Below are 13,236 nucleotides of genomic sequence, written 5' to 3' on the forward strand. Positions count from 1 at the left end.
GGCCAACATGGCGAAACGCTGTCTCTAATAAAATTACAAAACTTAGCCAGACATGGTGGTGGGCACCTGTAATCCCAGCTACTCCAGAGGCTGAGGCAGGAGAATCGCTTGAATCTGGAAGGCGGAGGTTGCAGTGAGCCAAGATCACACCACTGCACTTCAACCTGGGCAGCAGAGCAAGACTCCGTCTCAAAAAATAAAAATTGAGATTGTGATATCCAAAACTGGATGATGAAGACTCTCAGCCTCACATCAGAGATAACCCAAGCAGGGTCCAGTGCAATCAGCTGGGTGTTCCCATCTCCAGCCTGTGTGCCAGGCACCCTGAGAAATGCAGAAAGAAGTGAGACACAGCCCACAGTCACAGGGAGCTTCATATGTATTAACAGGGAAAAGAGAAATATGCCAATATCTGAAACCCAAGAGAGGGCATAAGAAGTGTTATTGCCACAAGGATTCAAAGGCGGGAGGCAGGACAACTTTGGGAGCCTGGGAAGGACTTTGTGGTAGAAGTTGCATTAGAGGCCGGGCACAGTGGCTCACGCCTGTAATCCCAGCACTTTGGGAGGCCGAGGCAGGTGGATCACGAGGTCAGGAGATTGAGACCATCCTGGCTAACACGGTGAAACCCCGTCTCTACTAAAAATGCAATAAATTAGCCAGGCGAGGTGGCGGGCGCCTGTAGTCCCAGCTACTCGGGAGGCTGAGGCAGGAGAATGGCATGAACCCGGGAGGTGGAGCTTGCAGTGAGCACTCCAGCCTGGGCGACAGAGTGAGACTCGGTCTCAAAAAAAGAAAAAAGAAGTTGCATTGGAATGGGCCCTGAAGGCTGGGTAGGAGTTGAGGGGCTGGGGAGGTGGCACAAGAGGGCTTTGGTCCTGTGCCAGGTATTCACATACTGCAGGCAGAGAGCCTTTCCTCTCCACAGGGTGCCTCCCTTATGTCCTACTCTCAAATGTCCAGTTAGCACCTGCTGGGAAGCCTGTCTTTTCTAACCACTGCTCAGCCCCTCCTTCCCCCAGCCAATACCCCAAGGCGGGAGTTGGCCATCTCTGTTTCTTCATGCTTTTTTTTTTTTTTTTTTTTTGAATGGAGTCTCACTCTGTTGCCCAGCCTGGAGTGCAGTGGCGCGATGTTGGCTCACTGCAACCTCCACCTCCCAGGTTCAAGCAATTCTTCTGCCTCAGCCTCCTGAGTAGCTGGGATTACAGGCACACGCCACCGCCCGGCTAATTTTTGTATTTTCAGTAGAGACAGGGTTTCACCATGTTGGATAGGCTGGTCTCAAACTCCTGACCTTGTGATCCACCCACCTCAGCCTCCCAAAGTGCTGGGATTACAGGAGTGAGCCACTGCACCCGTCCTCTTCATGCTTTCAAAAAAAAACATAATTGACTGAGTCTGGGAGAATGGGCACCAATTTGTGGGTTTCTGATCAACAATTCAGCATGTGGCTATCTTAGAAAACTTTTAAAATAAAGAAAAGCGCATCTTTCTAAGAACAGGAAGAGAAAATGAGAAACGGGTAAGCATTCCCAGAGATGGGGTGTTTGTCTTTTTTAATGATCAGAAACAGGTGGTAAAGCATACGATCAGTCGCCCAATTTAGCAGAGTACAGGAAGACCAGTTAGGAGTCTGCTGCACCAGTCCAGGCCAGAAAGACTCATTTGAATTGTAAATAAGGATAGGAGCCAGAGTTAGCCACAAAAGAAGTTCCAGAAATAAAGTCACTAGGACTGTGATCTGGAGGGGAAGGAAGGAGGATGGGGCCACTAATGGGATGTCTAGGTGTAGGTGACTAGCGGGCAGCTGGACTTGAGGTCTGCAGAAAGGTTGATACTAAGAGAAATACACGAGGAAAGGAGGCGTGTGCTTGGTGGAGTCTGCTGATTGCACCAGTAAAGGAAGCTGATGATGCCAAAATCAGGGTGGGCTTCTAGGAGGGAGGATTGGCAGGGGAGGAGGCTGGGGGACTGGAGAGCATCACAGAAGGGTAGGGGCTTGGGTCAGAGAGGAAGTTCATGGTTCAGATCTTGGAAAGGGAATCATTGTAAACTGTGGGTTGGTTTAAAAACCTGAAGTCAGTGACCTGAGAAATCACCCTGAAGTTGGGTGGGCAAGCGGGGAGGGAAGAATGGGGAGTGGCTGCTAATGGAAATGGGTTTTTTGGGGGGGGTGATAAAATGGAATTAGCTGGTGGTGCTGGTCACACAACCTTGTGAATATTACTAAAACCCACTGATGTATGTACTTTAAATAGGTGGATTTTATGGTATGTGAATTATAACTCAATTTTTTTAAAGAAAACCTGAAGTTGATATGGGGAGCGGGTGGAGAAAGGGAAGCATGAATATCCATGTCCCAAAGGACAATGGCAGTGACCTTGAGCCCACATGCTCAGTGGTCTTGGAAAAGTGGATGTTTCTTTGAGGTCAGCATTATGCGCCGACCTTTGTGCCAGGTACCCCGCCTATGGTGCTCTGTCCCTCGGAAGCCTACAGCCTGGTTGAGCAGTGTGCTAGCATCTGCGATGCAGCTTTAGGAGGGGCAGCAGTGATGACAGTAGGAATAGAGATGAAACTGAACCCCAGGACTTGAGTCATCCACGTATTCATGTTTGGTTAACAGGCTCTGTGGTTGCAAGGCCTGGCTCCTTAGACCCCAGGTGTAATTCTCCTGTCCTGCCTCCTTCCCCGTCTAAAGTCTGGCCTTCTGGCCTCCACAGTGGTGCCATCACTAGGGTCGTTCCTTGGGAGCTGTTAAGGGGAGATGTTAATTAAGTTCTGGGCTTGAATGTCGCCTCTGTCGGTTCCAGGTTGGGCTGGTGTACATGTTTAACCTCATCGTGGGCACGGGCGCACTCACCATGCCCAAGGCCTTCGCCACCGCCGGGTGGCTTGTCAGCCTCGTCCTGCTGGTGTTCCTGGGCTTCATGAGGTGAGAGGCAGTGGGGGCTTTCCCACAGGGGCCAGGAGTGGAGCAGGAGGCAGTCGGCCCAGGAAGCCCGAACATGAGGGCACTGAGGGGTGGGAGGACACCTGTCTACCCCGTCTCCAGCTCAGTGAGTCCCAGCCAGGGTAGTCAGAGAGGAGACAGTAGTCACAGAGGCCTCCTGGTGGCTTGTGTTAGGGGAGCGGTTACACAGTCCTGGTCAGATAAAAACCTGGACATCCACCAGGCTTTGGAATGTTTCACGTGATGCTGGCCTGTTTCTTCCCTGGCAGATTTACCTCCCCTGCTATTAAATGTATGCTTTATTAACATTACCATCAAGTTTTGCTATCTGAGAAAATACCACCCAGCCACAGATGAAGGATCTAACAAACATTTAAGGTGATATGGGAAATCAGTTTGGAATTTAGAATTTACTTAAGGTAATTCAGGAATTAGATGATAAACACACGCCTGGGTGCCTGATCAAGCGTGGCACGTGCCTGTCGTGTACCTCCCCAGGTCTTTAGGGACGCCTACTCCTTGAGCCAGGTGTGTGGGCCTCACCAGCCGGTGCTTCAGGGAGGGTGGGTTCTGCCTGAGGCCCTTCTCGGGATTCCCACACACGTGGGGACCTGACGGGTCTGAAGTTGTCAGCAAGTGCCCCAGGCCAGGAAGGGATTTAGGACTAGGCACTTCCATCCTCAACCAGGTAGGAATCCACAAGCTGCAAAAAAGAGATGGGAAGGAGCACCTGGAAATACCTCCCCTGAGAGAGGCGACCCCCGATCTGTGCACCAAGCACCCTTCTGGGTACTGAGGGAGCCTCACCAACAACGATCTCTGCCTGTGCAGACTTGACTTTATTTTGTGGGGAGACAGACAGGATAATAAATGGGTAAATTGAAGAGTGAGCTGGAAGGCAGTGAGTGCTGTGGAAAGAGGAAGGCATAGCAGGGCGAGGGGACTAGGATGCCGGGTGAAGCAGGGTTAGGGAGGGCTGCATCTAAGTGAGGATCTGAATGGGGAGGGGGTGGGTACTGGTGGAAGGATGAGACAGAGCTTAGTAGTTGGAGCAAACTAAGACGTACAAGAAGCTGAATGGGATAGGAAAGCACCCATGGTTTTCAGTTTCTTCATGCGTTTCTTTTGCGGAGTTTTGAGAGTGAATCTTGGGACACTATTGGTTCATCATCTACTGTGAGCCCTGGCAGCCAAGAGCTCTAGAAGTCTTTGTCCTTACATGACTCTGCTGTCCCCTTGAAAGGACCTTCAGCACAGGCAGCCACGAATGGGAAATGTTCATTAGGGGCTCCCTGGCAGGGGGTGCCACACCCCGCTCCTTGTTCAACCTATTTGTGTTTGAACGTGATCAATGAGTTGGCCTTGCGCAACCATGAGACGTCTCTTTATGCCTTAATTAAGATTGATTTTAATTTCACTTCCGAAAAGAAGGGTAAATCCAAAGCCCTTAAAATGGTCACTTAGGCAAGATAATGAGAAACCTTTCTTGGAGATGCTGAGGCAGTTGGAATGGGGGTTTCAAAGCTGGCTGCTCCCCCAGAGTGGGAGTAAGTATGGGTTTAACTGGTGTGGGGCCAAGCGACTCCTCTGCCTCCTGCCACCTGACCTTGGGGCGAGCAGTCAGCCCCCCATCCCTTGTCGATACTCAGGGAGGGGCAGGGATGAATCTGATAGCAGAGCTGTCCTGGCCTCAAGAAAGCAGGAGATGAGTGTTCGTCCCACACTGTTCCATGGCAGAGATGGATTCGTACCTCAGGTTTTATTAGCAGGAAGGCAGCCCACTTCTGTATCCTCCGTTAACAAAAGCATTCATGCATTCCAGCTGTCATCTAGGTCTCAAGTTTCTTTAAGAGGAAAACAAAAGATGATTTTTCCAATCTAGTCTGACTTCTCGGCAAGCGTCTGATGCCACCTCCCAATCTCCCTTTCGAATTGGTCCATAGAAGTGCAAGCTTATTTTAATATTAGCCAGCTTATTTGGAAAGTAAAAAGTACTGCCAAAGAAAAAAGGGATGGATTCCGGAGCCAAGTGCCCATTTGCAATTATCCATGCCTGTGCTCCTTCCATTAGTGCATGTAATTGGGAGGTGACCATTTGCCTGTGTCCTTGCAAGGTGAGGTGAAAGCTGCCTGCTGTCCTTCCAGAAGCTGGGGGAGCCCTTTGTGAAGCAGCCTCCCCTCACTGAGAGCATCCTTTGGCATCTGTCCCCCACAGCCGCTCCTGGGTGTGCAGCACAGCTTGTCCCAGCATCGCTTCTGCCCTCAGCTCCCTCTCTCCTTTGGGTAGTTTCCCTCCCATCACTTAGTTCACACCCCTCTCTCTCGTGCACCGGAAATACGTTCTCACTTTAGACAGCAACATCAAAGCACGCACACCTTTTTACCAGGTAAAGCCCATCTCTAGGGAACAGCTCTCAGAAAAGAGAATGGTCCGGGCTGGTGGGTCTGGTCGGTTCTTACAATGGTGTCTCCCTTCTCTCTGTCTCCTCCAACCTCCTGTCTGCCTTTGGCACTGGGCACTCGGACCCCTCAGCTTCGTGACCACCACCTTTGTGATAGAGGCCATGGCCGCAGCCAATGCGCAGCTCCGCTGGAAGAGGATGGAGAACCTCAAGGTGTGTGTGTCTCTGGGTTATGCCTCTGTTTCACCAGGTACCCAACAGGTGGTCTCAGCAGCCCATTCTTTTCCTCTCAGTGCACGGCGGGCTCTGTCCACAGCACTGCTCCCGGACCCCAGTCCCAGAGCTGAAGCTTAATAGCCACCTAAAGCTTAAAGTACAGATGGAGCCTCTGCCACTTTCCGGTCTCAGCCTCAGGCCCTCCTACCCCCACCCGCACCCAGCTCAGCTGTTTGAAACCTTTGTACCCAGGAACTGTGCTGTTTCTTCTTCCCGAGTGAGTCTCCACCACCTCTAATGGGGCAGCATAGCTGTGCTGAGAGCTTCCTAATCAGATACAGATACCCTGCAGGAAGAACACAGGGGCCAGTGCGGTGGCTCACACCTGTAATCCCAGCACTTTGGAAGGCCGAGGCAGGCGGATCACTTGAAGTCAGGAGTTCAAGATCAGCCCGGCCAACATGGTGAAACCTCATCTCTACTAAAAATACAAAAGTTAGCCAGGCGTGATGATGTGTGCCTGTAATCCCAGCTACTCAAGAGGTTGAGGCACAAGAATTGCGTGAATTGGGAGGTGAAGATTGCGGTGAGCCGAGATTGTGCCACTGCACTCCATCCTGGGTGACAGAGTGAGGCGGTATGGAGTGACAAGTGTCTCAAAAAAAAAAAAAAAAAAAAAAAAGAGACCAGGCACAGTGGCTCGTGCCTGTAATCCCAGCACTTTGGGAGGCCGAGGTAGGTGGATCACCCAAGGTCAGGAATTCAAGACCAGCCTGACCAACACGGTGAAACCCCATCTCTACTAAAAATACAAAAATTAGCTGGCCATGGTGGCAAGTGCTTGTAATCCCAGCTACTCGGGAGGCTAAGGCTGGAGAACCGCTTGAACCTGGGAGGCAGAGGTTGCAGTGAGTTGAGATCGTGCCATTGCACTTCAGCCTGGGCGACAAGAGCAAAACTTCGTCTCAAAAAAAAAAAAAAACAAAGGAAGCAGGTTCACCATTGTCCCAGGGATTTTCTGTAGGGTTCCATGTCTTTTTTTTCTTTTTCTCTTTTTTTTTTTTTTTTTTGAGACAGGGTGTTAGCTCTGTCACCCAGCCTGGAGTGCAGTATTGCAATCACGGCTCACTGCAGCCTCGATCTCATAGGCTCAGGTGATCCTCCCATCTTAGCCTCCCAGGTAGCTAGGACTACAGGCACATGACACCACACCTGGCTAACATTCTGTATTTTTTTGATGTGCTCCTTTGTTTTCCTTTGGTTTTCTCTCTCCTCGTCGTCCATCCTACCGCCTCCCAGGAGGAGGAAGATGACGACTCCTCCACAGCCTCAGACAGCGATGTTCTCATCCGGGACAACTACGAGCGGGCAGAGAAGCGGCCCATCCTGTCTGTGCGTAAGTCTTGGGGTCCTCACACGCCCGCACTTCCCTCTGGGCCACAGGGTTCCCTTTCTTCGTGGAGAGGCCCTGGGGAGTCTCCTCGCAGACTCTGGCATTTCCTGCCCCCGGTTTCTGATGCAGGCCCTGTGGTAGACTCAGAAGATCACAGGGTTTCAGTCCTGGGCACAGGCCTGGCCCCTGCTGGCTTAGCCATTACTCAGATTTGCCACTTGGTGAGTTCCTTGACCTCTGCACCTCAGTTTCCCCCCAGCCCCCTTCCTGTTGCTGAGATGATTAAATGCCTGGTTCCTTGCCTGGCGCACCCTGGATGTCACTCTGTGGCGTCTCTTCTTCCTCCTGCCCTGTGCCCTCATGTTCATATATGCCCCTGCCTTGCTGTCTCCTCCCTGGTCGGCTGGGTTGGGCTCCCGATGCCTGCTCTCCCTTTCACCCCAGCAGGACCATCTCTGAATTCCCTGTATTTATTTATTTATTTATTTTGAGACAGAGTCTCGCTCTGTCACCCAGGCTGGAGTGCAGTGGCCAGATCTCAGCTCACTGCAAGCTCCGCCTCCCGGGTTCACGCCATTCTCCTGCCTCAGCCTCCCGAGTAGCTGGGACTACAGGCGCCGCCACCTCGCCTGGCTAATTTTTTGTATTTTTAGTAGAGACGGGGTTTCACCATGTTAGCCAGGATGGTCTCGATCTCCTGACCTCGTGATCCGCCCGTCTCGGCCTCCCAAAGTGCTGGGATTACAGGCTTGAGCCACCGCGCCCGGCCTGAATTCCCTTTAAAAAAAAAAAAAAAAAAAAAACATTGTGTTAAACCATGTCAAGCAGGAAACATTAGGAAAACTTTTCTCGAGTTTGGACACTTGGGTATTTCATGGTTTAGATAATTCAGTGAGGTCCACACCACCCTCTGAAGCTTTCCCCGTGAAAAACCACTTCCTCTTTGTTGTTCTTTTGGCTCCGCAGAGAAACGTGGATCTCCCAACCCATTTGAAATCACAGACCGGGTGGAAATGGGACAAATGGCCTCCATGTTCTTCAATAAAGGTAGAAGTCCTTTTGGGGGTGGGGTGTGGGGAAATGGGGAGCTGGTGCTTCCCTGCAGACCTGCGCCCTTGTCATGAGGGCTCCACCCTGACAGCCAGACCATGGGGCGGAGCAGGTGGTAGAGCTGCTCCCTCAGCACCTGGAAGCCACCTTGCTGACCTGTTTTCCTCAATTCCTCCCTCTCTGTGAGCATTAAAAACAAAGAGGCAGCTTCTTTAGCGGAAGGCAAGAACCCAAGGAAGCTGCTCCAGCGGAGGTCAGGAGCCCCAGGCTGCTGCTCCAGCGGAGGTCAGGAGCCCCAGGCCGCTGCTCCAGCGGAGGTCAGGAACCTGAGGCAGCTACAAAAGAAGCTTTTTCCTTTTCCTGCAAAGGAAGCTGATGGAGGCCACTGATGGTTTTGCACCTCCTGCTTGATTGCCTCTGACCTTGCCCTCTTCTGGCCGATTCTGTCTAGAATAACACCTGACAGCAATGGGATCTGCTACACGCACGCATGGGTCTGGCTTCCCAGTGGCCGACAGAGGGCGCCAGGAGCCCACACCCAGGCTTGCCGAGTGAGCCCGGAGCCCTGAAGTGTGCCGGTGACTCTGCTCCTTCCTGGGATCTGGCCACAACCATAAGGGAGCCACCCAACTCTGGGGTTGAGTTGTTGGGTGTTCCAGCGACATCTTATATCTCATGGCAAATCTGGTTCTTTTGGAATATGAGCTATTTAAGAGTTTAGTGGCCGGGCACGGTGGCTTATGCCTGTAATCCCAGCATTTTGGGAGGCGGGCGGATCACTTGAGACCAGGAGTTGGAGACCAGCCTGGCCAACATGGTGAAACCCCATCTCAAGTGAAAATATGAAAGTTAGCTGGGCGTGGTGGTGCACACCTGTGGTCCCAGCCACACCAGAGGCTGAGGCACAAGAATCACTTGAACCCGGGAGGCGGAGGTGGCAGTGAGCCAAGATCACACCACTGCACTCCAGCCTGGGCTGCAGAGTAAGACCTTGTCTCAAAAAAAGAGAAAAGAGTTTAGTTTTTAATGCCCAGACCTGTTTATTTCCATTTCATTGAGAGTCACATTCTCAGTTCATCCTCCCCCTTGCAACTGTCTTGGAAGATTTTCTACCCCTTTGTCAAAGCCCCGTTTGGCGAGTGGGCTGCCCTACCAGTTCTTTCTAGTCTTAAATGTGGCTGCACTTAACTTAGAGCCAGGGGGGACTGCAGGAACTAGAATCTCCTTGACTGCTTTTAGGACATTAAGCATTTAGTTTGTCATTGGCGGGGCAATGTGATTATCAGCCAAAGGCCGCCCTAGGGCCTGGTTCACCCTCCCTGCTGGACCGACCTCACAGAGGGTTTTCAGAATTCAGCAAAACCAACTGGTCAGGTTCAGCCCACATCTGTGCTTCTCCTTTGTTCCATTTCTATCCCTCCCGTCTCACCAGCCTGAGCAAGCATAAGCGTTTCCTCCTGGCAGCCACACAAAGTCCCCTTCCAAATGCAAGCTTTAAAATAAAGTGCACATTGGAAGGAAGACGCATGCCTTTTAAACCTCCTTTCTCATTTTCGGGTTCTGCAATCTGCCCTGATTTCTTTAGGAATTCTAGGAACCAGCAGTTTTGCCTTTTTTCCCCCCACCACAGACTAGACTCTTAATTTGCCCAAATCTAATGAAAAATAAAGACGTTTGTCTGAGACCAGCCTCACACTTAGAGGGAGTCTGCTTCTCTACCCCAGAGTTTCTCCAGCTCAGTCCTGTTGATGTTTGGGCTGGGGAATTTCTCACTGTGGGCCTGTTCTGTGCGTGGCAGGGTGCTGAGCAGCATCCCTGGCCTCTGCCTGCTAGTTGCCAGTAGCACCTCCTACTTATGACAGTCAAAACTGTCCTCAGCCATTGTCACATGTTCCCAGTAGGGTCTGGGAGGCAAAATCACCCCAGCTGAAAACCTCCGCTCTGCTCCATTCCTGATTCACAGACTGCCAGATTGTCATCTTCACCCTTGGTGGGGCTGTCTCCTCTCTAGGAGGCTCCCTTAGGGTCCCAGCTCATTTCTGGTCATCAGAAATTCAGGCCTAGCCATTGATGTCTTCTCAGGAAGTTCATTGATCCCTTATTTTGTGTCTAGTAATGAAGTTTATTGACCAGGGAGGGCCAATGGCAGTTTGTAAACAGAGCCAGAGTCCATTGGCAGGTGGAGGAAATGCTGGGAGTGGGGTGGGGGACAATGTGTCCCCTCAGAGCAGAAAGCAAGCTGGAGTGCAGGCTGTACCTGGAGCCTGGGCCTGAGTGACAGGCCAACCCCAGAGGCCACTAAGCTTGGACGTCAGGCTGTCTCTGACATGTCAGGGAAGGACATGCCGTATTCCAAAAGCGGGTGCTGAGGCCTCCTGGGTCCCCTTGAGGATCACGTTTTCTTAGTCTTTTCCCCGCCAGACTCTTAGGAACAGCTGACCTTCCATGGCCCAGGAGTAACATGTCCTAGGCTTTCCCTTGGGGACCCTGCAGGCTCTTCTGAGCCACCAGGATGAAAAAGGAACTGTCACTTCATTTTTCTTTATGTTCTCAGAGAAACCAGCAGCTTGAGACATCAAAAACGTGAGCCTCAGTCTGAGCAAGGGTGGAGACTGGTTGTCTGGGCAGTAACCCTTAGGTCGTAGGGCCCTGCCACTCTTCTCAGAGCCGTTGCACCTGGCCTTTCTAGCTGGAGTCATTTGTGGAAGATGGCCCAGGTGGGATTCTTCTCACCCTCACGAATTAGGAGACATTCATGGACTTGCCGGGGTCCTGAAACAAGTCTGATGGGATTAGGATTAGAGCCCTGTGTTCCCAACTTCTCGTTCAGCCTCCTGCTGGAGTGGGAGGGGACAAATGTCGCCTCTGCCGTGGGAGTGTCAGTGTCACGCACTATCCAGAGACAGCGCTGTCCTTGGGAGTGCTTCCCGTAAGAAGGCAATGGGCCTGTCTTGAGAACCATCTCCCCAACACACCAGACCACCATGTGCTTGGGATCAGTCAGATTCAGAATGAGGCACTTGGCCTTTGGAAATCCAGGGCTTTTTGCCCTTTGGATCCCAGCTTCAGAGAGCTGGGCTATTTTCCATCAACTTCTCTTTGCTTCAACTCTTTTAGTAGCAGTCTCTTGTCTTAGAGCCCGATGTTGGCTGACACCAGAGGGGGCCCCCAGCCCTGATGCACCCCGGGGGTCAGGCTCCTGACTCGGGGCATCTCTCCTCCCTCCTCACTCCCTGGCCATGCCAAGCCTCACACTCACCATGCACCTGTCTGGCTTCAAAATCTCTCTGATCCTCCCAGCCTTGTTGAGTCCTCTCAGGTGAGAGTCATGAGCCGATCTGTCTCTTGTCAGCATCACAGTGTAGCCAGCCAGAAAAAGAAACAGGACTTTGGGGTCATTTTTCCACTTTTTGTAGAAAGTTAACAGCTCAGAGAACTGAAAGCTATGAAAGAGGTAGAGATTTAGTCAAAAAAAAAAAAAAAAAAAACAAATATGCAGACATCCCTTTGTAGCTCCCTGACTGATGGCTGTGTTCCTTTCAGTGGGGGTCAACTTGTTCTATTTCTGCATCATCGTTTACCTGTATGGGGACCTTGCCATCTATGCTGCTGCCGTGCCCTTCTCCCTCATGCAGGTGACCTGGTGAGTACCCTCCTGACCCCCAGGCTGGCAGTAGCCAAAGGGGCTTCCTCGGCCAGTCAGGGCAGAGCATCCAGGGGAGAAGCACCATGCCAAGTGAGTTCATTGCATCTAGGGAATGCAGATGCCCAGGCCCTTTTCTGCACAGACCACAGCCAGCCATGCTGTCTGTCTTTAGCTCATGTCACTGTCCCCTTCCCTGCCCCAGTAGGTTCCCACCAAGGGCTCCTGAGTCTTTGGGAAATGGTGCTGCAGGAACAAGGAGGGCGCGTCCTCAGAGATGCATCCTGCAAAGTGCTTTGTGAGAAGTCTGATTGTTGGTGCTCAGGCAGCTGTGCAGGGAGTGGCTTCTGTCTCCCCCAGCCCAGCCAGGCGGCCTCGCTGAGCCTGGGCCTGCTGTCATTCTTTTTATCAGCAGCGCCGCTGGCAATGACTCCTGCGGTGTGGAAGCAGACACCAAATATAATGACACCGACCGGTGCTGGGGGCCCCTGCGCCGAGTGGACGCCTACCGCATCTACTTGGTGAGTGTCTGTGCCTCTGTGGCCCCTGCCCCAGCCCAGCCTGGGCAGCTGAGGGCATCTGAAGTGCCTTTACTTCCAGGTAGAATCCCTTCCCCAGAGAGGAGGGTCTACCCTTCTCCACACTCTGGCTAAGCACTGGGGCCTTGGCCCCAGGCAGAAGTGGATCGCGTCACTAAGAGTGTAGCCCCCAAGGTTCCTGGCAGCAGGCCTCAAAGTCAAGCGTGGTTTGGAGTAGGCACTCAGGTCATAGCCAGATTCAGGACCTTGACTGTTCTAAACTGAGCTCAGGCTCTAGGGCCACCCTCAGCATAGTTCTCCAAGAGTGCCACATCTCATTTTTTCCAGAAACTTTCCATATTTTGACCTTACTCCTGGCCAGCTCAAGAGCATATGGTTCGATGCTGGGTCTGGCCGTAAACATCCTCTCCAGATAGGGAAGGGTCAGCCCAGCTCTCTTCCTATCTTCCCTCCTCTCATTCTCCCAGCGGACAAGAGAAGACGATGAATCTCCAGGCTCGTTCTTGATTGCTTTGTGCTGTTGGCGGGGGGCAGGGAGCTGAATAATATGCCAGACAGGTCCTGGATAATAAGATACAAAACCAGAGACAGTTATTTATCTCTGCCTACTTTGGGGGCGGGACTCAGAAATGTTTTTCTTTAACTGTTGCAGTATCTGTTAATATTCTCTGCTTCCTCTTGGTCCTCCTCAGCCCTGACATAAATGTAGGTGTGCTCGGTGACACACAGTGTGACACGTGGCCACTTGGCTGATCTGGAGCAGGGAGGCAGGGACCGAGAGACAGTGAAGCTTTGCAGGGAGCTGGCCTCCCGACTTCATTACCCCTGTCTGAGGACAGGTTTCCACAGGCCCTGCAGGGAATTTGGGGTTGGATTTGTTAACCCCAAGGGGACACTGAATGGTTTTTCTTGCCCTCCTAGTCCCACTCTACAGCCGTGCTGCAGGAGCCCTATGGCCTGGGCCGTGGAGAGGTTGGTTTTCCTCTCTGCATCTCTGGAGCAGTCAGCTAATGGTCGGTGTTTCTTCTGCACATTCA

General features: G+C 52.0%; 1 protein-coding gene across 3 annotated transcripts in view; it reads left to right on the forward strand.

Moving 5' to 3' along the window:
• TMEM104 (transmembrane protein 104) overlaps positions 1-13,236 on the forward strand; it is a 64,397-nt gene that overhangs the window by 6,889 nt on the left and 44,272 nt on the right. Inside the window, exons 3-8 of one of the 3 annotated variants that reach the window (XM_033182069.1) lie at positions 2,817-2,938; positions 5,490-5,571; positions 6,874-6,970; positions 7,934-8,014; positions 11,561-11,660; positions 12,073-12,181. In XM_033182069.1, the coding sequence (XP_033037960.1) occupies positions 2,817-2,938; positions 5,490-5,571; positions 6,874-6,970; positions 7,934-8,014; positions 11,561-11,660; positions 12,073-12,181 (591 nt within the window). The remainder of the gene's footprint in view (positions 1-2,816; positions 2,939-5,489; positions 5,572-6,873; positions 6,971-7,933; positions 8,015-11,560; positions 11,661-12,072; positions 12,182-13,236) is intronic. The other 2 variants (XM_033182067.1, XM_033182068.1) reach the window with 2 other exon arrangements.

Source organism: Trachypithecus francoisi, unplaced genomic scaffold (assembly GCF_009764315.1).
Source record: "Trachypithecus francoisi isolate TF-2019V2 unplaced genomic scaffold, Tfra_2.0 Lachesis_group20, whole genome shotgun sequence".
Classification (NCBI taxonomy): domain Eukaryota; kingdom Metazoa; phylum Chordata; class Mammalia; order Primates; family Cercopithecidae; genus Trachypithecus; species Trachypithecus francoisi.